The sequence below is a fragment of the Ophidiomyces ophidiicola genome (assembly GCF_022830035.1).
Source record: "Ophidiomyces ophidiicola strain CBS 122913 chromosome Unknown scaffold_21, whole genome shotgun sequence".
Taxonomy (NCBI): Eukaryota; Fungi; Ascomycota; class Eurotiomycetes; order Onygenales; family Onygenaceae; genus Ophidiomyces; species Ophidiomyces ophidiicola.
Window position 1 is genome coordinate 188,246 of NW_026054661.1, and position 24,231 is coordinate 212,476.

At 48.6% G+C, this 24,231-nt stretch overlaps 9 protein-coding genes across 9 annotated transcripts; 7 read left to right on the forward strand and 2 right to left on the reverse strand.

The window, feature by feature from the left end:
- Positions 1 to 82: 82 nt before the first annotated feature.
- On the forward strand, positions 83 to 2,569 carry prh1 (Salivary acidic proline-rich phosphoprotein 1/2; the record flags this gene model as incomplete). The annotated part of the gene is made up of 2 exons (XM_049253856.1): positions 83 to 2,134; positions 2,201 to 2,569. The coding sequence occupies 2 exons, from the start codon at positions 83 to 85 to the stop codon at positions 2,567 to 2,569; spliced, it is 2,421 nt and encodes an 806-aa protein (XP_049107168.1).
- A 947-nt stretch (positions 2,570 to 3,516) lies between these two features.
- LOZ57_004817 (uncharacterized protein) lies at positions 3,517 to 5,514 on the forward strand (the record flags this gene model as incomplete). Its single annotated transcript, XM_049253857.1, has 1 exon — positions 3,517 to 5,514. One exon carries the CDS (start codon positions 3,517 to 3,519, stop codon positions 5,512 to 5,514), a length of 1,998 nt encoding a protein of 665 aa, XP_049107169.1.
- Positions 5,515 to 8,390: 2,876 nt separating this feature from the next.
- On the forward strand, positions 8,391 to 10,354 carry LOZ57_004818 (uncharacterized protein; the record flags this gene model as incomplete). Its single annotated transcript, XM_049253858.1, has 2 exons — positions 8,391 to 8,961; positions 9,021 to 10,354. The coding sequence occupies 2 exons, from the start codon at positions 8,391 to 8,393 to the stop codon at positions 10,352 to 10,354; spliced, it is 1,905 nt and encodes a 634-aa protein (XP_049107170.1).
- Positions 10,355 to 11,133: 779 nt separating this feature from the next.
- On the forward strand, positions 11,134 to 12,429 carry LOZ57_004819 (uncharacterized protein; the record flags this gene model as incomplete). Its single annotated transcript, XM_049253859.1, has 1 exon — positions 11,134 to 12,429. One exon carries the CDS (start codon positions 11,134 to 11,136, stop codon positions 12,427 to 12,429), a length of 1,296 nt encoding a protein of 431 aa, XP_049107171.1.
- A 307-nt stretch (positions 12,430 to 12,736) lies between these two features.
- On the forward strand, positions 12,737 to 17,292 carry LOZ57_004820 (uncharacterized protein; the record flags this gene model as incomplete). The annotated part of the gene is made up of 5 exons (XM_049253860.1): positions 12,737 to 13,056; positions 13,135 to 13,337; positions 13,885 to 13,970; positions 14,032 to 15,593; positions 15,657 to 17,292. 5 exons carry the CDS (start codon positions 12,737 to 12,739, stop codon positions 17,290 to 17,292), a joined length of 3,807 nt encoding a protein of 1,268 aa, XP_049107172.1.
- Positions 17,293 to 17,513: 221 nt separating this feature from the next.
- On the reverse strand, positions 17,514 to 18,887 carry LOZ57_004821 (uncharacterized protein; the record flags this gene model as incomplete). The annotated part of the gene is made up of 1 exon (XM_049253861.1): positions 17,514 to 18,887. One exon carries the CDS (start codon positions 18,885 to 18,887, stop codon positions 17,514 to 17,516), a length of 1,374 nt encoding a protein of 457 aa, XP_049107173.1.
- A 794-nt stretch (positions 18,888 to 19,681) lies between these two features.
- On the forward strand, positions 19,682 to 22,020 carry LOZ57_004822 (uncharacterized protein; the record flags this gene model as incomplete). Its single annotated transcript, XM_049253862.1, has 5 exons — positions 19,682 to 19,803; positions 19,860 to 20,502; positions 20,556 to 20,960; positions 21,026 to 21,344; positions 21,410 to 22,020. The coding sequence occupies 5 exons, from the start codon at positions 19,682 to 19,684 to the stop codon at positions 22,018 to 22,020; spliced, it is 2,100 nt and encodes a 699-aa protein (XP_049107174.1).
- A 321-nt stretch (positions 22,021 to 22,341) lies between these two features.
- On the reverse strand, positions 22,342 to 22,686 carry LOZ57_004823 (uncharacterized protein; the record flags this gene model as incomplete). The annotated part of the gene is made up of 1 exon (XM_049253863.1): positions 22,342 to 22,686. The coding sequence occupies one exon, from the start codon at positions 22,684 to 22,686 to the stop codon at positions 22,342 to 22,344; it is 345 nt and encodes a 114-aa protein (XP_049107175.1).
- A 355-nt stretch (positions 22,687 to 23,041) lies between these two features.
- Positions 23,042 to 23,971, forward strand: NUO24 (NADH:ubiquinone oxidoreductase 24; the record flags this gene model as incomplete). Its single annotated transcript, XM_049253864.1, has 3 exons — positions 23,042 to 23,164; positions 23,242 to 23,532; positions 23,591 to 23,971. 3 exons carry the CDS (start codon positions 23,042 to 23,044, stop codon positions 23,969 to 23,971), a joined length of 795 nt encoding a protein of 264 aa, XP_049107176.1.
- Between the last annotated feature and the right edge of the window lie 260 nt (positions 23,972 to 24,231).

The window sequence follows — 24,231 nt, forward strand, 5'->3', positions numbered from 1 at the left end:
TATCCCAACCATAGACTAGAATCAACCTGTTAAATGTCCTTAATACCATTCTAATGCACATTTTACAAAAATACTTTCAGTCATGACATCCAAAGGAGAGAGAGACAGCAAAAAGCCAAAAGAAAATAACAAACGCAAGCGAGACGATAGCTCTAAGAACTCTGGTGATACCCATAGCTCGACCAAACGAGTGATTCTCCATGATGCGCAGCTTCTCGCTCCTGGTGAAAATAAGTCCGTCAACAGGCCGCGCAACGTGGCTGCGAGCCTCGTGAACGATAAGAAAAAACCACACCCAAACCTACAGGAGAAAGCCAAAGCACTCTTCGAGGTGCGGAAGCAACTGCCCATATTTGCGCACGCGGAGGAGATTCGCCAGCACCTCCGACGGACAGATGTTATGCTTCTTATCGGCGAAACCGGCAGCGGGAAGAGTACCCAGGTGCCGCAGTTTCTGGTCGATGAGGAATGGTGTCGTGCGAAGACGGCAAAAGTGACTGGTCTTGCGCCGGCGCCGTTGTCGTCGTCGTCGTCCACTTCGCATGGGAAGAAGACCCGCGCCAAGATAGAAGTTGGCGGCTGCATTGCCATCACGCAGCCGAGACGTGTGGCCGCAGTGTCGTTAGCGAGGCGGGTTGCAGAGGAGATGGGGACGCCGTTGGGCAACTCGTCGCCGGCGAGTAAGGTTGGGTACTCGGTTCGATTTGATACGTCGACGTCGCCGAGCACGCGCGTGAAGTTTTTAACCGATGGGATGCTACTCCAGGAGATGCTGAGTGACCCTTGGTTGACGAAGTATAGTGCGGTCGTGGTGGATGAGGTTCACGAGCGAGGGGTTAATGTGGATCTCTTGTTGGGTTTCTTGAGACAGCTGGTTTCTGGGCTGAAGGAAGGGAGAGGCGGAGTACCATTGAAGGTGGTGGTAATGAGTGCTACGGCTGATATGGAGAGCTTACTTGCCTTCTTCAAGGAGGGATTCGATAGGTGTGCGGCGCCTGGCCGGACCGTTGATACTCCTCTAGAGGCAGCGAAGAGTATGTCTGGTTCGGGGGAGGCAGACGGGAATGAGACGCCTCGCGCGGAACCCGCTGTCTGCCATATCAAAGGCCGGATGTTTCCTGTCACAACAATATATTCGCCAGAACCGGTACCGGACTTCGTTGATGCCGCGCTGAAAACAATATTCCAGATACATTATAAGGAGGCCCTTCCTGGTGATATTCTGGTCTTTCTTACTGGCCAAGAAACCGTCGAATCTCTTGAGAATATGATCAATGACTACGCTCATGGCATGGATCCTTCGCTGCCAAAAGTTCTAGTGGCCCCATTATTTGCGGCATTGCCCCAAGCCGCTCAGCAGCGTGTCTTTCTCCCAGCACCGCCAAGAACACGCAAGGTCATCTTGGCTACAAATATTGCTGAGACATCAGTGACTGTTCCTGGGGTCCGTTATGTTGTCGACTGTGGAAAGGCGAAGATGAAGCAGTTCCGGGCGCGCCTAGGCCTCGACTCGCTTCTCGTAAAGCCCATTTCTAAATCAGCGGCAATTCAGAGAAAAGGCCGTGCGGGTCGTGAAGCCCCTGGCCAATGCTACCGGCTATACACAGAGAAGGACTATCTGGTGTTACAAGAAACCAATACTCCAGAAATCTTGCGATGCGATTTGACTCATGCAATACTGACCATGAAGGCACGGGGCGTAGACGACATCCTGGGCTTCCCGTTTCTCACACCTCCTCCTCGAGAAGCCATTGAGAAGGCTCTGCTGCAATTGTTCAACCTTCAGGCATTAGAGGAAACGGGGAAAGTCAGCCCCGTAGGAAGGCAAATTGCGAAACTTCCCCTGACAGCACCTCTCGGGCGTGTCCTCCTCGCCGCAGCAGATCACGGCCGGAGCTGTTTGCAGGATGTCATTGACATTATTTCTAGTTTGAGCGTTGAGAACGTTTTCCTTAGCACGGCGTCCGAGGAAAAGAAGGAAGAGGCAGAGAAGGCTAGACGGGACCTTTACCGGAGAGAAGGGGACCATTTGACGATGCTAGCCACAGTGCGCGCATATGCGGCGGAAAATTCAGACCGCAAGGCCTGGGCAGAGAGGCATATGGTTTCGCATCGAGCCATGCAGTCCGTGATGGTATTATTGGCCTGCCCGTTGAATTCTCCCGCTCCTCGTCGCTAACCAAGCTTTTTGTGTGTTCAGGATGTCCGCAAGCAACTGATTGCTCAATGCAAGCAAGCCAAACTCATTGACGCTCCGAAACAAGCGAACGGGGAAAGGCAAAATACGCTCGCAACCCCCAACGCGGCGGAAAACTACGATTCGGTCGGCATATTGAGAAGTTTTCTGGCGGGCTTTGCATGCAACACGGCCCGGCTGTTCCCAGACGGCAGCTACAAGACGATCGTCGGCCACCAAACGGTGGCGATCCACCCGTCCAGCGTGCTCTTCGGGCGCAAGGTCGAGGCGATCATGTACAACGAGTATGTGTTTACGAACCGCAGCTATGCGCGAGGGGTCAGCGCGGTGCAGATGAGCTGGGTGGGCGAGATGCTAGCCGGCGCTCCTTAGTCCGACTTGGGTATCGCGACGCGAGCGAGACGGGCTGCCAGCCAACTCTAATCACAATGCCCTCAAGCGCCGAACCGCCCTGGCCGCGTGGTGGTAAATATTGGTTAATTGCTCAGTATTGCTCTCACCACATCCCCCAGGGGTCGCGCAGGGCCCCGGCATGCCGTGTGGTGCGACTCCCGATGCTGCAGTATTCTTAACACGGCTGCCAGGCAGGTCTGGATTCGACCGCAACCCACGATCGTTTCGGCTGCCCGACTCATGTTTTGCTGCATGTCTCCAGCTGTAACCGACGGCACGCGCGAGGATCCCGGGCGACGGCAGCTTGGCACCGGGTGCTTCATTTCAGTAGTTCAGGCGGTGCTGGGATTGCTGCACTCTGGCGGTGGAGATTCGGGTGGGCTCGATCTGGGGGCCGATTAGCTTCCGTTGCTGATACGGGCTGCGCGCTGGGCCTGGCAGGCCGCGAGATAACAACAGCCTGGCCAGCGCGATAATAGTTGATAATAATAATATGGGGGTGATAGAGAACACGCTGGCCGCCCGGCGCTCCCTGTAATCTCAGCGCGCTGCGGGCGTGGTTTGGGTTATCCGTCGTTATCGCCTGCTAGCGCCCCGCCGCCTGGCTGGCGGTGATCATCGGATCCCTGCGGCGAGAACTGACTAGTTAACTCACTAACTAACGAGCGCAACAGCAGCATCATCACCACCAACCTCGCAGCGCTGTCCGGCCTCCTCGTTCCGCTCAGCATGCCGCCGACAGCCTCTCGTCTTGCTGCCTGGTGATGCTGCTCTCCCTCCTCTGACCTTGACATCTAGACTAGTTATACGTACACCCACCGTCATCCCTCCATACACCCACCCCCATACACACGATCACACCGTCCGTTGTCACCCACATCTCTCCTCACGTCACCCAATAACTACCGCCGCTCAACACCTCAGACATGGCGTTTCGAGTCCCCAGCCAGATCCCGCAGCGGCGGCCTTCGTTTCAAAATGCCTCGCGTTCTGCTCAGTCCGCCGACGACGCGGTGGCAGACGCCCTCCGCCCCCGCGACGACGACCACCAGGAATGGGTGCTCTTTTCTCCCGAAACCGCACACTCGAGCGTAGCTCGCACACATACCACATCCACAGAACGAACTCCCCGTACTGCGGGCAGGTCACGGCTAAGTGATTTCGGCTCACTGGGGACAGCTTTACACTCTGGCACCGGAGATATCGACCTTGAACCAGAGCAAGATGACCTGCTAGAAGAAGACGCTACTGAGCTCGACAGTCTTGATGATGGACTGCATGCCTTCCGGGAGCCTTCTGCCTACGAACCCGTGGGAGACCAACTTGCTCCTCACCAAAGTGACCCTGCCGTACTTCCCGCCCATGATGGCCTGGGGACTTTTCCCGTCTCCAGCTTGCAAATACAAGAACAACTGTGGAAACATGAAAAGTTCAACCCCAATAGAGTACGTGAGGCAACGCCCCTCCAAATACCACCTATGCAGCAACCTTTCGGCTCAGTCGAAGAATTTCAACCTCACGACATGGACCTGGACCGATGGGAACGGGTAGAACAATGGCGTATGGAACAAAGCAGGTTTTTGCTGCAAGAAATCGAAAAGGAAACCAGACGAAGGCGGAAAAATCGTTCAGGGCATACACTCCAACGTGCTGGCCGACGATCATCTGCAGCCACCATAGATAGTATTCTCGAAACCCAAGCCCCCGCTGATGAAATATTATCTTCTGAAGAAGGTACGTCGAAGGATTCGGAAGAAGAGGAGTCTTTCTGGAGGCGGATTACACGTAAAGTGATTCGAGAATTGATTGGTATCGACGACAGAATCCTTGCTGTCATTTTCGGGGAAGCTCTCGTGGAAGAAGTTGAAGAAGAACAGACTGCACAGAAGAACCAAGATCGATCGAACCCAGGAGCTTTGCAGTCAGGTATCAGAATCGCTTCAGAGCGACCTAAAGACCTCGATGACATGCTGAAGAATGTGACGTCGTCATCCTCACACGACCATATGTGGCAGCAAAAACTTCTGGATAGGATCACCCGGGAGCTGGGTATTTTGGCTCATCAGCTCTGTGAACACCCTGGCGCCTTTACGGCGTATCCGGCCACTAATTATTCGGCGTCTGGCAACGCTGTCGAGGCCCCACAATCTTCGGCGCCGTTATCTGTTTCTCATCGACGTCACATTATTCCCTCCACAACTATGTCTGACCATAGCCTCAAAAATGCCACGCCGGAATTAGACCCGAAATTCAATCCTACGCTGCAAGATACCCCTCTATTGAGCCATGATGCTCTCTGGGGCATCGAGGAAGAAGGCCCACCGTGCGCCAAGAGCCCCCCGCCTGGGGAAAGCAACACGCAAGCGGATGGCCAAGCCGACCCTTCCAAGTTAGAGCACGCGTGCGAGGACTGGGAACGGGAACTTGATATGAAGATGGTTTTCAGGTATATCTTCAGAAGCCTTGCGGGCAAAATTCCTGTGTCGAAGACCGGAGCCAGCACGCCAACAGCTTCCGCCTCGCAGGAAGATGAGAAACAAGACGCCTCGTATCGTGCCGCTATCATAAAGCAGCATCACCCATTGGTAGCACGCGCTGACGCTCAGGCCCGCTCTCAGCGTACGTACATGAGCCATTGTCAGACCAACTCTTCAGTCCATGGTCTTCCACCCCACGCAACAATGGGCACGCAAGCTAGTCTGGCAACGAGAAACAACCGCCCTGCTTCGACCCCTGTTCTCTTCCATCAACTTCACCGTCCCGGCTCCAGCTGTGCTAGCCAGAGCACCTTGCTGTCTTCAAAAAAGGGTCCACTTGGCAGTGGGTCGAGCAGACATTACTGGGACATTGGGGGAAGCGTAGGCAGCGGGAGTGCCATTGTTACTGTGGGCGCTGGTGGCATGGGGAATTGGGGGGACATTTAATTGGAGAGATATTCGGTTTCATTTTACAGCATATATACCCTGGATTTACGTCGTGGTGTGACATGCCATGGTTATTTTGGTTGTTTTTCGTTTATATTGGTGATTTATGGTTGAGTTACTGAGAGGGGTTGGCCCTGTTGCTCTGACGCGTTCTCATGACATAATGGATATTCTGGGCGTTGGGCTATACGGAGTATTGATGTGGTATTTGGTGTTATATCTACTCTTCCATCTTGCAGTCCCATTTCAATTACCTTCATAACTAGGACGGGGAGTTTTTTTATTTAGATTTCGATCCTTTTGCTTCCGTTATGTTCCTGTTGTACACCGCTCCATTTAATTGGTAATTCATGGTGTGCTAGTAACTGTGTCATATTTTGTTGGCGAATGGGCTTCAATTCGGGTTGAAACCGCACACATAAATCATAGAATAATGTGTATGGGTGGAACATCCAGGGAACGAGATCCAGACTTGAATTAATCATGGCATAAGGCACAGATATCATTTCAGAATAAAAACAATCCATCAAGTCAACCAGGCAACCTCTACCCCGTGGGGGAAAAAAAACCATTCGTTAAAGACAAAAAATAACAGACCCTTTTTACGCCTGAGACAAATTCTCATAAGCTTCAGGGAAACGCTTCATGTTGTCCTGTACATTGCCCTTGTTTCTCAAGAATTGCACATAAGCACCATCGATCTTGACCTTGCCCTCCTTGCGGAGCTGGACGTATTCCTCACGGCGAAGAGGAGTGAAGCCCCAGTTCTTGCTGACAATGATCTTCTGGCGACCAGGGAACTTGTACATGGAGCGACGGAGGGCCTCGATGGCGTGAGCGCGGTTGGAGTCTCGGGTGCGAACGCTGAGGAGAATCTGGCCAATGTTCACGCGGGCAACGACACCGTAGGGCTTGCCGAAAGCGCCACGCATACCGGTTTGGAGTCGATCGGCTCCGGCACACGACAACATCTTGTTGATGCGGACGACGTGGAAAGGGTGGGCGCGCACGCGGAGGTGGAAACCTTCCTTACCGCAGATCTTGACGAGGTACCTGATACAAAAGGGAAAAAAAAAAAAAAAATGTTAGTGGTTGACACTATAGCCTGGTGGGTGTTTGCTGTTATTCTTACTTGTTGGCACAGATACGAGCGGCTTCGAGGGCTTCCGAGCTCAGTTGTTCGTATTCGTTGGAGACCATGTGCACGCAAAGAGGGAACTCGTCGGTGTTGGCCTTTTTACGGCCAAGATCGAAGATCTTGATCTTGGGGTCGGGCACACCACGGTTGAAGCGGGACTTAGGATATGGCTATCGAGTGAGAACACAGCGGTTAGCCTTCTTTTCTTGTAGGTGGAATATAGCCACAATATCCCAATATCAACCATCGATTCAATCTTTTTTTCCACAATTCTGGTAAAAATTTCCCATCGTCGACGAGACAAATAACGCAGCAACAGTCGAAACTCCCCATAAATTTCCATGCGCTCCACCTCTTCTCAACATCAAAGATATTTGGCCACCAACCTTGTTCTTGCAGTATCTGTAACATCTTGCTGGACGACGGGCCATTTCTGCTGATTCGGGTCGGAGAACACTGCACTTCCTGCGAACGAAAAAGGGCTTTGAAAAATGGGATGTGTGAGTGAGCGTTTGCCAGCAGTGTTCACACACGTCGTCGTCGTCGTCGGCAAAGGAATTCGACCTTCGTCTCTTTTGATTTCCAATCATTCAACACTAGCGATATTGTGGCGGAGCCCTATGCCCTAAGATTCCCGATTTGGCACCACCTGGGGAATCGCTTACTAATGTTGATGAACGATGACGACCAAGTCCGGTTTGCGATGTCATGCGGACATCAAATACAGTTTGACGAGAATAGTTACACGGATGATGTTTATTTGGACTAAAAATATGTATATCTGGTGGTTTGTTACAAATACAAAGAGACCGATGGGACGTCTCTGTAAAACGTGCTAGGGCATGCAAGTAAACACTAGCAAAGACGCTCATTTTCGAGTACGGGGCATGCCATGGTATTCTTGTTGATTCCGGACCAAAAGGATTGGAGTGCCACGCCCACAGTCTGCCCTAAACGTGGAACCACGGAAAGGTGGACAAAAAGCAAGGAGGTGTGGTGTAAGAATATCGCCGTACCCTATGGCCTGGATTTTCAAATCACATATGGGGTTCCTAGGTAGTGCCACGCTGCATGATTTGTGTTTACGTACTAGTTCAACGGTATTTAGCATCGGGTTCCAACCTACAGGGACATTCAGCACGCGTGGGAGATGCTAGTCTGTTGTTGAGGTATACAGGGTAACTTTCGGAGGATTCGAGGATGAAGGATCATAGTCGTTCCGATCCGGAATACATGCTTAGTCATATGATATAAGTCGCGTGTTGATTGGCCAGCACGTGTAATAATACGTGTTTTAAGGAATCTCAACAGTTGAAACGGCGCTAAAGTGCTAGAGGTCCCGTAATGTTACCACAACGTTTATTACAGCAATATTATACCATTAGCAACTGTATGATATCTAAAGGTGACAACGAAGCCTCAGATGGTAGTCTCGGGCGTTTGCACGGATTGGGCTATTCAGATAACGAACCAGTCTCTTTTTAACTTCTCCGCTATCCCAACCGGGCCGCCTGTTGGAAACCACTCACCTCATACTTACATGTGCCACGAGCCCCCCTGTCGTCTGCGAAACCCCAGCAACAGCAACATTTCTTCAAGGCCTGCACTTGCAACCCAGTTCATAGAAAGGCTCCTGCCTTTTTCTCAAATTTATCTCAGCGCTCTGGGTACCTGATGTACAATGGCGACCTCTACTAGAAAACCAAGTACGCCTTCTAACGGTAACCGTCGCACCTCAATGGAAAACCGTGCTTCGTCGCCCAATCCGTCTCCTAACGGCGTCGGGCGATCTCCATCCACGAGACAGTCTGCGAGCCCTGTTTCTGCTCGTGCGGCAGCAAGAAGGCCTGCTGGCCGCTCTAATCTCAGTATGAGTAGTGTTCCAAGAACTTTTATGAATCCGAATACCTCCGACGACGATGCTAGAGCTGCCAATTCTGCATTGATTGCAGAACTGCGAGAGCAGGTGCAGAAGGCGGAAACTGTATCGGAACAGTACAGCAAACAGCTTGGCGTCTTACAAATGCGGCTTGATGAAGCTGTTGGCGAGCAGACGAGGCTGGAAGAACAAGCTCATGAAAAAGAGAATAGCATCAGTGCGTTGCGGGACGAGGTCAAGGAGCTATCACGCCAGCTTCGTGAGATGGAGCAGATGCACGAAACAGAACGTACTGCTATGATGAAGGACAAGGAGTCTCAAGCTAGCCGCGAAGAGGAGCTCCAATCCACCATCCAGCGTCTGAAGGAAACAATTTCTCAAAAGGATTTACGAATGAACGTCGAAAATGACCGGAATCTCTCTCGATCTCGTAAGTGTTAAGCGCAATCCATCGTCCAAACTAGACTGTCATTTACTGAAAGTATCAAGCCTCATTTCGGAACCGTTCTGCTCAGGACCCTGAGAATGGCCAATTCGCCCCCTCTTCCCAGCTTCAGCGCAGCCCTTCCCGAAATAACTCAAAATTGATATTACAGAAGGACAAGTTAATTGAATCCTTGAGGCTTGAGCTAGCCGAAGCACAGATCAAATTGGTTGAAATGGAGAACATGGGCGGCGGCCGCCATCGGGAACTGGAAAAAGAGCTTCTTGAAACTCGCATGGCCAATGCTCGTCTGATGGAGGATAACGAGAGCTATCAGCTACTCCTTAGCGAAAGAACCTTAAATGGTGATTTCACTAAAGGCGATTTCATGCATCATACTACTGCTGACTGCCTGCCTAATGCGAGCGGTGCGGGATCGCTGGCTGATGAACTTGAATCGGCGGCGGAGGGTGGAGAAACAGAGTCACGACGCCGACTCGAGGCTGAACTCAAAGTCCAGGTTGACCACAATAAAGCTTTAAGCCTTTATATTGAGAGAATCATTGGGCGGCTATTGCAGCATGAAGGCTTCGAGGATATTTTGCATAAAAATGAAAACGATAGCCCCGGAAATACGACTAAGCCCGCAAAGCTAGATAAGGAGCTACCAGCACCTCCCCAAGAGAAGGATGATGTCTCTGGACAAACCTTTCTTCAGCGTGCCAAATCTGTGATGGCAGGCCCTACCACTCGCCCAAAGCCTCGTCCTGTGAGCCAAATGATGCAGCCACCCGCTACTCAGGATCCAGCCCCCTTGCCTCAGCCAACTGCGCACGAAAATCCACAGACTGCCCCTAGCATTCCTCTGAATCGCTCCCGAACAGTCTCTCACCGAAGAACTAGATCAGATCAAGCGGATGGAGTGACTGCAGCCTCTGTAGTCGGACAACTCTACCGTGGGCCGGCAGGACGGCCTCCTGCTGCTGGTCCCATGAGTCCAGGAATTAGCCCAACAATATCTCAAGGGCCCATATTCTCCGGGTCGCTCTCCTCCAAGCGGAACTCTGGGCACAGCGTGACGGTATCAAGCAGAGGCGGTGAACGTGACAGCGTTCTGAGCGATCGCAGTGGCGAAGTTGGCTCGCCATCAACATCTTCCCCTCCTCGCACCAATGCCGCGATGAATAACTACACCGGAGCTGTGATGACTCAGAGCAAACTGCGCCCTCTACGACTCGTCCAGGAGAATAAAGAATTAGATAGTGGAAACCAAGGTGGCAAGTCCACGGATGATGAGGAAACGGCTGCCAGAAAGAAAGCTAACAGAGGGAGCTGGGTTTCTTGGTTCAACCGCACAAACCAACCCCTTTCTGAAGCACCGAAAACTTCGACAGGCTAAGTTTGCTTCCACTCGATCACTGTCTGCCCGGTTGTATATGCTGCAATCTAATTGATGATACGAAACTTATCTATTAGTTCTTTATGTCACTTTTCTACGAACTTTGTACTAATCCCTTGGAATATGTGGTGGAGCCATATTTTCTTCACCTTAGCTGACTTTTTTTTACTATTTCTTATGTGAAACGAACATTCTTGGATGGACAAGCACAAATTCTCTTGGGTAGCAAACAACATTCCATGGCCTGACCAAGTCAGATGAGATCCGAATTCGTCAATTTACGTTGTTTTGGCAGCCTATTTGACACTCTTAATGATTTTGTTTGATGTTTCTTGGTGTTCGTGCTTAGTGCAACATTGGAAGCAAACACTACTCTTCAACGCCTAATAGACTTATTCTTGTATACTCTTCTTCTACTTATATATACTCTTGGTTATTGTTGGTGTTGCTTCGCGTTCTTCACTCCTATTCCTCGCCTTAGCACATCTCCAAAATACCGAGACTGGCATTTTCATACTCCTTTCATTTCCATCTATTTAATTCACGATTTGGCGACATTTAGTCATCTTAGTAGTGGGGGCATTGCTAGTTGGAAATTGCAGTACATACTACTTGTTTCCTCACCCCACAGCACATTGATGCTTCTGCTTAAAGAAATATGGAGTTGCTTACTATGTCAATAGGGAGAGCTTGGAGACCAAGCATAGGTATTACCTGAACTTTCCTTTCTCAAAAGCTTACAGGAAGGAGAATTTCGTATCATCTGGCAAGACATTGAGATGGATTACGGGGATTCATCATTAGACTCCTGGTTTGATTGCACTCCACATCGAGGTCCGGTGCCATTCCGACGACAACATTTGGAGCCGTACTTTGTTCCACAATGGATAGGAAATGAGAGGAGCCGTATACCATGCGGAGAGGCATCCTTCCTAGGCCATGTCGATTGGTTGCCTGACGGGTACTTGATCGACCACCTTTACGACAACTGGGCCAATGATTATACCCAACCGCAAAGCGCTGGGCCATGGTGTTCTCCAGGTAGTCGACGTGATAGACCCCATGACGTTCATGGCAACCATATACACCATGGCCCGGTTGATGAGGCAAGGCCTAATAATTCTAATGATCCTTACTTAGCAAATAATGTGCGAGAGACCGAAAGGTGTGATCTCCAGGATAATCTACAGTCGAAACTCTACGCTAAAGGCGGGGATGAATCCCTGCCACTTCCTCGAGTCCAAGACGCCGATCTATTTAAATCTGCCTACGAAGTACTACAAAAGTGTATAGAAGATCTAAAAACAGAGCACGAAAGAATTCGTGACGAACGCGTGAAGCTTGAGAACCTGCATAATGACTTCGAGTTTTGGCTTCAAAAATGCAGTGAAATTAAATCAAACTACGAAAGAGGACGCAAAGGTGCTTCTTCTCGCAGAAAAGATCAACGTAAAAATTGTCCCGGTAGGGAAGAACTTGGGTCAGATGCTTCTGAACAAACACTTCAAGAGGTACACGACGATGAGGAAGTTGAAACTGCATTCGAACGATATAACGTTAAGTGGTTACAAGCACGTATTGCAGAAGTAGGAGATGCTGAGATTATCGATATACCGTGGCCTACTCAAACATTGGAAGTGGGTGGGCTCTCAGACATCCCAGTTGAGTTGAGACAATGTTTTCGGCACCCAGCAATCCATGCACCTGATAAGTCCCAGCTACGACAATGGAATGCATTTAAGTTCTTTCTTGAATCATTTGGTCTTGTACCGTGCAAGCCAGACCACTACTGCGGCAAAACAAATCTGTGCGTTGACAGCCAGTGCCAGCTAAATTTTGATATTCGGTTTAGGGGCATGTGGGAACTCTCACGGGTACAGGAATTGAAAACACGGCTACGGGAGGAGAAAAGGCGATGGCATCCCGATGGTTATAGAAGAAAATGGCAGTCAAAATGGAGGCCGGCAGAAGAGGAAGAAAGTGCAAAGGCGGTATTTAATGCTGTTGTTCGAGCTTCATTTAGTTGTGATAGCCTGTTGAGGCAGAACGGCGGACTTGGCTCGTCCGGAGTTTAAAGGAGGCCATGATTCGCAATCAAGTGTATATTTGAAGCACCACTGTCACGATCAACTCTTGTTCGAGTTTACCAGTTACTGTTCTCGTGCTCCATACTCTGGATTTCAATCCATAGGTAGGTTCCAGATGGCCTCACGTGACCACCAAACCACGTTGCGGCTTAGGTTGAGATAGATATTTAGAGAAACATTCGCCGTCGTCCATTGACATAAGACATTCTCTCAATTCGCACTTAGATCTGCTGCGACCACCCCCGACAATATGCCGGCCCCTCTGTCCCTGTTCTCCGTGAACGCAGTCCTCATAATGTCTACTGATGACTCGTCGCGAATCTTCGCCAAATACTACTCTCCTCCACACCCCCCCACAGGTGCTGCGGCCAATTCGCTCAATTACCCCGGTGCCAATCCGTATCCTACGGTCAAAGACCAGAAAGCTTTTGAGAAGGGGCTGATGGAAAAGACAAACAAACAAGCTAACGACATTGTGCTCTATGACAATCGAGTTGTTGTGTTTAAGATGGAGAGCGATGTGATGTTATATGTCATTGGCGGTGCGGAAGAAAATGAAGTCTTGCTGTATAATGTTGTAGTTGCGCTGAGAGATGCGCTGGCCATACTACTAGGGTGAGCGTCGACCGCTTGCTTCTCAGCAGTCTTTCGATTCTAGTGGAGTATCACACTGATAAAATATTTATTTTCTAGGGGATCTACCGATAAGCGCACAATTATTGAAAACTACGACCTCGTGTCTTTAACAATTGACGAAATTGTGGATGATGGAGTTATTCTTGAAATTGACCCCGTCGTTGTAGTCTCTCGCGTCAGCAAGACTCCAGCGCCAGATGCCCCGAATATGAAGAGCATAGATCTCTCGGAGCAAGGACTGTTGAATGCTTGGGAGTTTGGTAAGAGACGCCTTGCAGAACAGTTACGGCAGGGACTATAGGTTTTCGTTACCTAGAGGTATTCTGTTGTTTCCAGATATTTGTTATTTGTCATGGGCACGGCGTAAATGGCTCTGCTACGGGGATATTTAAGGAGCTCCCATTACGCTCCGCGTATTGTTTGCTGGTATTACTTGTCTTTATTTGCCGGTATAGATTGCTTTTCCGCCAGTGAAGAGTCACGTATGTATAGTTGAGAGACGTAAAGACCTTTTGCTATCCGACTGCAAAAATCGATGAATAAACCCGAACTCCTTAGGTGTTGCTTCTGTATTTCTTACGGGGCAATATTAAATTATTTTGTAGAATTTGATTTAAGTACTACATAGAGACCCCGCCTACGTCACCATCCGCCTGTTGGAAGTTTGTGAGTCAATCTTTTTGTGCGTGGAAGGAGAGGTGCCGGCTTAAACACCACAGAGGTACCACCAGGAGAACAAGGTGAAAATGAAACAGAGATACTCCTCTTTAGATGTCAAGGTAATAATGCTGTCCTAATAGTTGACAGTTGCTCACAGCGCGAAGGTCATCTGCCGCGAACTCTCGACTACGTTGGTTGGCCTCAGGGTATCGAACATATATGATCTATCTTCAGTATGCTGCCTTGTATTGATCCATGGGTTTGCTTGTTGAGAAGCTAACATTAAGACAACAGCGGATATTCCTCTTCAAAGTTGCGAAACCTGATGTTCGCAAGCAACTGGTAATCGACTCTGGCTTCCGCTGCCACCTGACAGATTACTCCCGCGCCACGGCACCTTCACCCTCACACTTCGTCAGTCGACTCCGAGAGCTGTTGAAATCCCGCCGTATTACCGCTGTCTCTCAGGTCGGGACAGACAGGATCGTTCACATAGAGTTGAGCGATGGATCATTGCATTTATTCTTGGAGTTTTTTGCGTCAGGGAATATCATTTTGACAGATGGAGACTTCAAGATTCTCACATTATTCAGAGTTGTGGCTGAGGGTGAAGAGCAAGATGAGGTTAGGATTGGGTTGAAGTACAGACTGGATAATAAACAGAACTATAGTGGGGTGCCGCCATTGTCTATAACCCGCCTGAAAGATGCGCTGCAAAAGGCCAAAGATCGAGACAATTCTCAAGGAGATGCGACGACTAAGAGAGCCAAAAGAAAGCAGGGGGAAGCTTTGAGAAGAGCCCTATCTCTAGGCTTCCCTGAGTACCCTCCATCTTTACTGGAGCATGCACTTCATGTCACCGGATTCGATTTTAGCCTGCGACCTGATCAAATACTGGCCACAGATGGCAACATTGAGGGTGTCATGCATCTACTTGAGGAAGCCAAGGCTATTTCGGCAGAGTTATCTACCACAGGTAAAACTCAGGGATATATCCTAAAGCGAAATCAAGCCCCCCAGACGGAAACGCCTGTATTTGGAGGAGAAATAGGAAAAGAGAAGTCGAATTACTTTGAATACCACCCATTTGAGCCGAAGCAATTTGTTGATGACAATGATGTCAGTGTTCTACACTTTGATAGTTTTAACAAAGCCGTGGATGAGTTTTATTCGTCCGTTGAAGCTCAGAAGCTCGAATCCAGGCTTACTGAGCGAGAGGAAACTATGAAAAGAAAATTAGAGGCAACAAAACGGGACCATGAAAAGCGAGTTGGCGCTCTCAAAGAAGTACAGCAGTTACACACTCGAAAGGCCGAAGCTATCGAAGCAAATTTGTCAAGAGTAGAAGAAGCAATTCAGGCCGTTAACAGTCTGATTGCGCAAGGCATGGATTGGGTTGAAATTGCTAGGCTTATTGAAATGGAGCAAGGTAGACACAACCCAATTGCTAAAATGATAAAGCTTCCATTGAAGCTATACGAGAACACCATCACGCTCTTACTTCCCGAGGATGGATTCGAATCCGAGAACGAGTCTGACGACGATGGTGAGGAATCTAATGATGAAGGTGAAGAGGAAACCCCCAAGTCTGAGATTCTCAGCGTTGATATTGACCTTGGAATAACACCTTGGGCCAATGCGAGACAGTACTATGATCAGAAAAAATCTGCTGCTGTAAAGGAGGATAAGACTATTAAGGCTTCAAAAAAGGCTCTTAAAAGTGCCGAAAAAAAGATTACTGCAGACCTTAATCAAGGCTTAAAAAATGAAAAGCCAGTATTAAGGCCTGCAAGGGTGCCTTTCTGGTACGAAAAGTTCATCTTCTTTATTTCTTCGGATGGTTATCTCGTACTCGGGTGAGTCCATAAGCATACCTGTGTCATACTAGCCTCTGACGACCTATACTAACTTTGATCAAGTGGTTGCGATAAACGGCAGGACGAAATTCTCTACTACCGACACCTTCAAAAAGGAGATGTATATGTTCATACGGATATAGAAGATGCTATACCGATGATTGTGAAGAATAAACCCGGTGCCTCTGAAGCTCCAATCCCTCCAGGAACACTTGCTCAAGCTGGCACTTTTAGTGTAGCTACATCAAAGGCCTGGAACTCAAAAGCTCTAATGGGTGCTTGGTGGGTGAACTCTGACCAAGTCTCAAAGACTACCACGTCTGGAGAATACTTAGAAACTGGGGGCGTGATTATTCGCGGGGAAAAAAACCATTTACCTCCTGGACAACTTATTATTGGATTTGCAGTGATGTTTCAGGTCAGCGCCAAAAGTGTGATAAACCATGGTCGACATCGCCAGCAGGAATTTGAACAAGCTGTACAAATACCGGAAGGTCAGACGGCACTACGTGCAGCCTCAAATTGCGACTATTCACCTAGCAAAGATGCGGCTACCATCGATATCACAGCCAAACAAACAGATCTTGACAAGTTAAAGTCTGCTACTCAACTAAGCGAGAAGCAAGTTTCCGAAAAACTTGCACCATTCGAGAATGAGGTCCAAGGAGACGTTGCTCCCTCTTCAAGTGCTACAGACTCCCCCCTTGATCCACAATTGCCGCAACCACCTATTATTCCCGAAGTGGTGGAACAGGACTTGACACAGGAGAGCCTCATACTCGAAGAGGACACAATGCCCTCTGGTACAGAGGTCGTAAATAATGGCGATGACGTGATGTCGCTGCCATCCCGAGCTTCGAGTACGGTTCATACCGCTACTTCCACTTCAAAACCCCAGCCACAGGTTCGCGGGAAGCGCGGAAAGGCGAAAAAGCTAGCATCAAAATACAAAGACCAGGACGATGAAGATCGAGAATTAGCTCTTCGGATGCTTGGCTCAGCCAAAACGGCCCCCCCAAAGAAAACGAAGGAAGACCGGGATGCAGAGGTCCAAGCTCAAAAGGATCGCCGTAGAGCACAACATGATAGAGCTGCACAGGCTGAACGACAACGCCAGGAAAAGCTCAAAGCGCAACAGGAGCGATTGAAAAATGGCTTAGACAACAAGTCTATGGAAGACCATGTGGATGATCTATCTAGTCTACCCTCACTTATTGGCACGCCGGTTGTAGGGGATGAACTTATCAGCGCACTTCCTGTCTGTGCACCGTGGTCAGCTCTCGGGCAGTGTAAATATCGAGCAAAATTACAGCCTGGAACAGTCGGGAAAGGCAAAACCGTAAAAGAGGTCCTTGGGAGGTGGATATTGAGCGCCTCAGCTGTTACGAAAGCAAAGAGGGTTCCGGCTCCCTTAACGGTGGAGGTAGATCCTATGCAAAATGAAATGCAAGATCATGAAGAGGCGAAAACCAAAGAAAACGAGCAGTTGACTTTAACGGCCACAGAACTGGAGCTATTAAGAGGATGGAGAGAAGCAGAGATTATCAACACCCTGCCTGTGGGTAAGGTCAGAATTGTTTCTATTGCTGGAGCAGGAGGCAATGCATCGGGCGCTGTTGACGATAAAAACAAAGGGAAGAAAACTAGTTCTGCTGGTGGGAAAGGAGGAAAGGGTAGCAAAAGTGGAAAGAAGCGATGAAATACACCGACAATGTCAACAAAAAACGCGTGTACTCTATATATGCAGGAATTTAGCCGTTATAGCACCAGAGATGTACAAAAAGTAATCAAGGTGATGCAGAAATATCTGTTCTATGTTCTTTTACGCCCAAATTCAAGAAGAAAATGTATAACCGCAATTCAGGGTATGCCAGTATATGTTAATGAAAATAATTCCATAATTTTGTTGCACCTTGGTTTCTATACAGTATGAACACGGTCTTCAGCAGCTTTCCGTAGCCGGTTCATGATAGCAGCTGCTATATCACCTTCCGTATCCGGGATGCCCTCAACATAGATTGTAGAAACATTGTTTTCGTCCAGCTTGCGTAAAGCTGAAAATAGGCTTCTTGCAATTGATCGGGTATCAGTTCCAATAGAAATATCGAACATCTCAGCGGGAGGTGTGGAGGAATCCAAGGAGGATACAAGTAGCCTCTCAATAGGAAGTAGGGAGATACAAGGGTTAGACATATGTTTTTGGTTGATTTCACCGAGGCCGTTAGTACAGTTAGGTGTAGACAGCGGACGCAGAACGGGTATTCCCAAACCTCGCTGCCAGAGCTTGGTTCGAATAATGCCTAGCTTTGGCAGAGTTGAAGACTGTAACTCTCGCAATGCGTGCCTCCTCGCTGACGACATATCTTTGGTGGCTTCGAATAAAATAACTTTAGCTTTGGGGGAGTAATGTTTATATTTCATACCTGGAGCTCTCGGTGCAGAATTTGCCTGTAGAGCACCATCTTTATATCCAATACAGACATTCTCCCAACCGGGGCACGCGCGAATCTCTTCGATTCCGACCCCACCTGGCCGTAGGATAGCTGGTGGCTGGCTCAGACCGTCAACTACAGTGCTCTCAACACCGACACCACAGGGACCTCCGTCCAAAATGATGTCAATTCGGCCTTGGAGATCTGTATATACATGTTGAGCAGTGGTCGGTGAGGGCTTTGATGACGCATTTGCTGAAGGGGCAGCTAAGGGGCGATCGGTGATATGAATAAGGAGGCGAGCTAAGGGTGAAGATGGTATACGGACACCGAATGTGGCAAGATTTGCGGTAACCTCCGGAGCCAGGGGTGAATGCTTCGGGTTTGGAATTAATATCGTCAGAGGACCAGGCCAATACCGTTCTATTAATGGCTCATATATCGGTGGAATAAGAGAAGGGGTGCAACGAATATTCTCGTTTACGGTTGAAGTCTGAGATGATCGTAATAGACGTTCTAACTGTTCCCTAGAGCTTACATGGACAATCAAGGGATTATCTGACGGCCTTTTTTTTGCTTTGTAAATTCCCCGAACAGCAGCGCTTCGAGTCGCGTCCGCTCCCAGTCCATAGACTGTTTCGGTAGGAAAAGCAACAGGAATTTCACTTATACGTAGTGACTCTGCGGCCTCAAGAAGAGCTTGTGCCTCTGGGCTACCTCGCTGTTTCTCCGCCTCCCATTGCTTCTGAAGCTCGATGGAATCTTGACCGGGGCAGTTTAGGCTCTGAATAGGTAAAATTCTTGTTTTTCTAAACTCTGGGATATCTGAATTATACTGCCGAATAGTAGTTTGAGTTGCCATCGTCGCAACACGCGGTATCCAGGGAACTTTTATGAAATGTACGAAATATGAAAGTGGGAGGGGCGTGAGAGGGGTTGTGGTCATTAAGGAGTTTTAGAGATTCTAGGGACTTAACCACGGAAGATTAGATTCCAAGAAAGGATGGGGGACTAACTGGTGTTCGTCGTTGATGACTTTCACCGGGATTTCGAGTCATCGAAATGATATTTCGGCATATCAGCTGCTTACATAACAAAGTACTGCCTTATCCATCAAGACCTTGTGATTGGCCGTAGTGGATTATTCATTAGCCAACCACCCCTCCGGATATAGATAATTCCGAGGAATTTCGGATTATTAGCGGCGCCGATCCGAAACGCGGGCGAATCCCCTTTGCTAGTAAACGCATCTTGCCGCTGCGCCGTCGGATATCACGAAGAGTCAAAAGGACGCCGGCTCGTCCATGAGATATGGGCCAATGGAGTTTTGGCCTGGCGTTAGAGGGTTGAACCAAAATACGAAAACTTAATAGTTCCTCAAAATGATTGCTCATTCGTCGCCCCATTAACTAGGCGGCTAGCAACGATGAGGGTAAGCAGGTTTGCTGCCTAGCAGGAGCTTGTCATGGCTTCTTTCTAGTGTGACAAGGCAACGCATGCTGGATAAGACTATATAAGGGAGCTCCACCTTCGCTCTACCAGCTCTCTCTCTCTCTCTCTCTCTCTCTATAGCCCAACCACTTTGGTCAAGTCCTCTAGATTTTCTTCATACATTTAGTCTATCTTGTTAGCCGCTATTTCTCGGATGTTATAGCAATGGCGTTAGAAGGAGTACATACCGAAGAAGTCTCTATCGAAGACACAGCCACACACTCTGTTAACTTGGCTCCAAACTCTGCCACAATTGTTAGGGAAGTAGCGGATGTGAAAATTAAAGTGTGTATATTAAGATCCGAGGCGTATGCGAGATTAGTAACTTACAGGTATTTTCTAGCCCCGGACCCAATGAGATCACAATTTACGGCTTTGATCCGTTGGTTGATTTGGACTCTATTCAAATAACAGGACATGGGCCGGCTACTATTACTGACACTCAGATGGCATTTGTGGATCGAAATGAGAAGTTTGGGGACATTCTTCCTGAGGCTGAATTTGGGGACGATGAAGAGTTACTCGAGGAAGAGGATTCTGATGATGACTTTGGGGTTGATAAAACGGAGCTTATAAGTGCTACAAAGGAAATAACCCGCCTTACAGGTCAGTTACATGCCGCTGAAAATACTGTTCATACATCACAGAAGTCCAAGAAGTTCCTTGAAGCTTTCGGATATGACATGAAGGCTGGAGAGGTAGACGTTTCAAAACTGGAAGAGTATCTTGGTCTGTACCAGCGAGAGCACCACGCGTTAACGATACAAGGGCAGCAGGCCGCAGAAAGGGTGGCTACATTACAGGAAGAACTTAACGCAGCGAAGAAACTTGAAAAGAAGTTGCGTGCCAAGTTTGATCGTGCAAGAAATTCTGCCGCAATGCCGGAACGTAAAAGGAGGGAGGAAAAGCGAAAAGCCCAAGAGATAGCACGTTTGCAAAAGGAGAGGGAGAGGGATGAAAAGAAACAATTCCGGACGAGGAACATAGTACAGCTGGTTGTCCATTTGGATGGACACGGCGACATTTCACCCACCTCAAGCCGTCGGGCTTCGTTGGTTGCTCTACCGAAAAAAAAGATCCCGAGGCATCAGACCCATATTTAGTTACACTGTCGATAACATACGTCACTCGAAACGCGAGCTGGTGTCCGCGATATGAATTAAACCTCAATACCCCAACTTCTTCCGGGAAAATCGTCTATCGTGGAGAATACCGGAATTATTCTTCGGAGATCTGGAAGGATGCTAAAATTGTTCTTTCCACATCGCAAACGACGTTCTCCGGTGTGAATGAGGTCATTCCATTGTTGCGCCCGTGGACTGTGAAGTTGCTCAGGTACGATGCCCATACCCAGGTTGTACCGTCAAAAGGCGCCGATTACTGGATGGGGGGCTTGGAGAATCGAATCGAAGCAGAGGCTCGTTCGAAGCGCCGGATGCATGTGGTAAGTTGGCAATTGGAACAAATCATTTTCGTTAAATTTCCAGTCTAATCAAATTTTCTGGGAAGGATGAGCGAGATAAAACAGTTCGACGGGCAGCTCTACGTCTCAATAAAAGCCAAATGCCCGATCCGTCTACCTTGGAGAATATGGCATACCCTGAACTCGTAAGCGGTGTCGTTGGGGCGCCAAACCAACATTCTCAAATTTTACACCAGTCAGCACATCAAATGTATCAGCAAACCCAAGTGGCAGAACCACTCCTCGGAGATGCTGCTTCAAGTGAAGAATATGACGATGATGGGGCTGAGACCGCAACGCTTTTAACTGCCTCGAACGCCCTCGCCTTCCGGGATCATCGCGGCAGGATTATGGCCTCACAACCAAGTATGACATCCCAGGGGTGCGCACGCTTCGTCCTCCACATGTGCCAAGGCGACTTGTAATCGCAGAGTTGGACTTACCCTCCGTTACGTTTTCGCATGTTGTGATTCCAAAATTGATGCCGGCAGCGTTTCTTAAAGCGAAGATCTCCAACACCTCGTCAACCACATTCTTACGAGGCGGAGCGGGTCTGACACTCGACGGAATTTTCCTTGGGACGACGATCATCCCGGACTGCTGTCCAAATGGCACAGCAAGTCTCTCCCTTGGTGTCGACCCCGGAATTCAGGTCAAGTACGCCAAACCCATGGTACGACGTGCAACGACGGGATTTTTCAACAAGGAAGATTCTGCTTTGTTTACTCGAACTTGCCGGATTAGTAACACCAAATCGACCGCCGTGTCAATTCTCGTTCTCGACCAAATCCCCACCAGCGAAGATGAAAGGCTACGAATCCGCATCCTGGAGCCTAAAGGACTTGATAAAGCTGGAGATAAAGCCAAAGTAGGGTCTGAAATCGCGACCTCCAATGGAGCCTGGGGAAAGGGATTCGTAAGTGTGGGAAAGGCGGGGGAGATTAAATGGGAACTCAAGCTAGAAAAAGGAGCTGAAGTCAAATTAACGTTAGAGTATGAAGCTAGGATTCCGAGTGGGCAAAAAATCGCGGGCTTGGATTAATCTTCCGAGACAGACAGATCTGTTGTTGCGTTCCCGCAAGGCGTTTTTGTCGACTTTTATAGCATCTTTCGGATATATCAGAAATTATGAATGATCAATTTTGGTGGTTACAAATAAGCGATAAGTAAAGACAACCAGGGCAATACGATCATTCGCAGTCGTAAGAAAGACGCGGCATCATTCGTTTCATCAAAAATAATCCACAACCGAGTCGAAGAAGGGCCATTAAATTAGCCGCATATTTTCTATTTCCATTTGCAGCATCAAGCAAGGGTATCTCCTCCGAAATAACCAGGGGAACATATTTGTTGAAAATGTTGTCTAAACATTTTCCAACTTGTACACTTCCCAGCCAGGCTCCTCATACGGGTGAGCTTTCAGTAACGCCTCAACTGCTTTAAGCATCGTCTCTCTTCCTACACACAGAAGCTCAACTCTCATCTCCTCTACTTTTTCAACTTCTCCCAGCTTGCCAATGTGGGGATTCGCACCATCCTGCGGAAGGAATTGGCCAGTCCCAAGCGATTGAAAGCACGCTTTGCTGTAATTGCCCTGGGTTCCCGCGCCGGTAGCAAACACTGCTTCTTTGCATGTTTCGACATGCGAGAGGGGAGCGAAAAAGACCAGCTTGTATTTTAGAGGGGTGGATGGGGTTTCCGTTGACATTGTTTGGGTTGAGTATGGGCGATTGAACGAGAGGAGAGGCTCGCGATATGCTGAACAGATGCGCAGCGCAATGTTGTTGTGTTTTGGTAGACCAGGCCAGATAAATGATCTAGTTAGCATGACCCTGTGCTCCGTCGCTGCAGCGTTGAGTGCGCTCTGAGCAGAGGGTGTGGTTGAAGTGTCGTCTGGTAGTTGAATGGGAGGATGACATAAGTTGGAATTCGCTGCGCCGTGATTGGCCGCCCGCCTGTCTCGCGCATCTCGAAAACGGACCTCGTCGTTCAATCGATCAGAGTGTCCGCGAGCTCTACTTCCGAGGCTGCTTGTCCTTGTAAATCTACCGTTAGAGCGCGCAATGGCGTCGAAACTTTTACCATTCACACTGCGGCAATGTCGCCAATCAATTCGGCACATTCCCGCCCAACCGCGACGCCGATTTACAGCTGCTGTCCCAGCCCTTAGCGATACTCTTGCGGTTGTATGTTTTCGATCTTCCTGTGTTTGCATTTGACATCGCTGGGCGAAATAGACCCTTACGGTAACTTTTTAATCTAGCATCGAAACTCACCCGAGAACAACCCTAGCATTCCCTTCAAATTCACCCAACAAAACCTCAAAGTCATCGATGAAATTCTCAAAAGATACCCCCCGCAATACAAGAAAGGAGCTGTGATGCCGCTATTAGATTTAGGGCAACGGCAGCTTGGCTGGACAAGCATTAGTGTCATGAATGAGGTCGCACGGATACTGGAGATGCCCCCAATGAGAGTATACGAAGTCGCGACGTTCTACACGATGTATAACCGGAATCCAGTTGGAAAATACTTTGTTCAAATTTGCACAACAGTACGATATTTCTTTGAGTTTTGGTTTATACTTATCAGCCTGTACTAATATCAGCCAGACACCTTGCCAGCTTGGAGGCTGTGGAAGCGATAAAATTGTCAAAGCAATCACAAAACACCTTGGTGTCTCGTCCCATGGCCAAACGACCCCAGACAATATCTTTACTGTTTTAGAAGTTGAATGCCTTGGTGCTTGTGTCAATGCACCTATGGTTCAAATCAATGATGACTACTATGAAGATCTTACCCCAGAAAGCGCCGTCCAGTTACTAGATGCATTAAAGGCGTCTGCACTAGCTGGAGAAACTGGAAAGAAAGCCACAGTTCCGACCCCCGGTCCACTCAGCGGGAGACATTCGTGTGAGAATAGTGCTGGTTTGACAAGTTTGACGAGCCCATTGTGGAGTACGGAGACTCTGAGAACGGATGGGGAATTGTAATTTGCTCTTACACTAGACTTGAGATATCAGAACCCACGCTTCAAATATGTCATTATGTTGTACAGTATTTCGGCATGGAATTCCCATACACACTTAACTTTTCCCCTGAGACCAATTTATACAGCAGCACATAGGCAATGGGCATAAATGAATAAAAATGCCACACAAATATAAAGACCCGTTTTTCAACCCAATGCCGTATCGACCTCTACTCCTGAAAAGCTCCGATTTTTGATTTCCCCCTCTACACAATAAAAAAA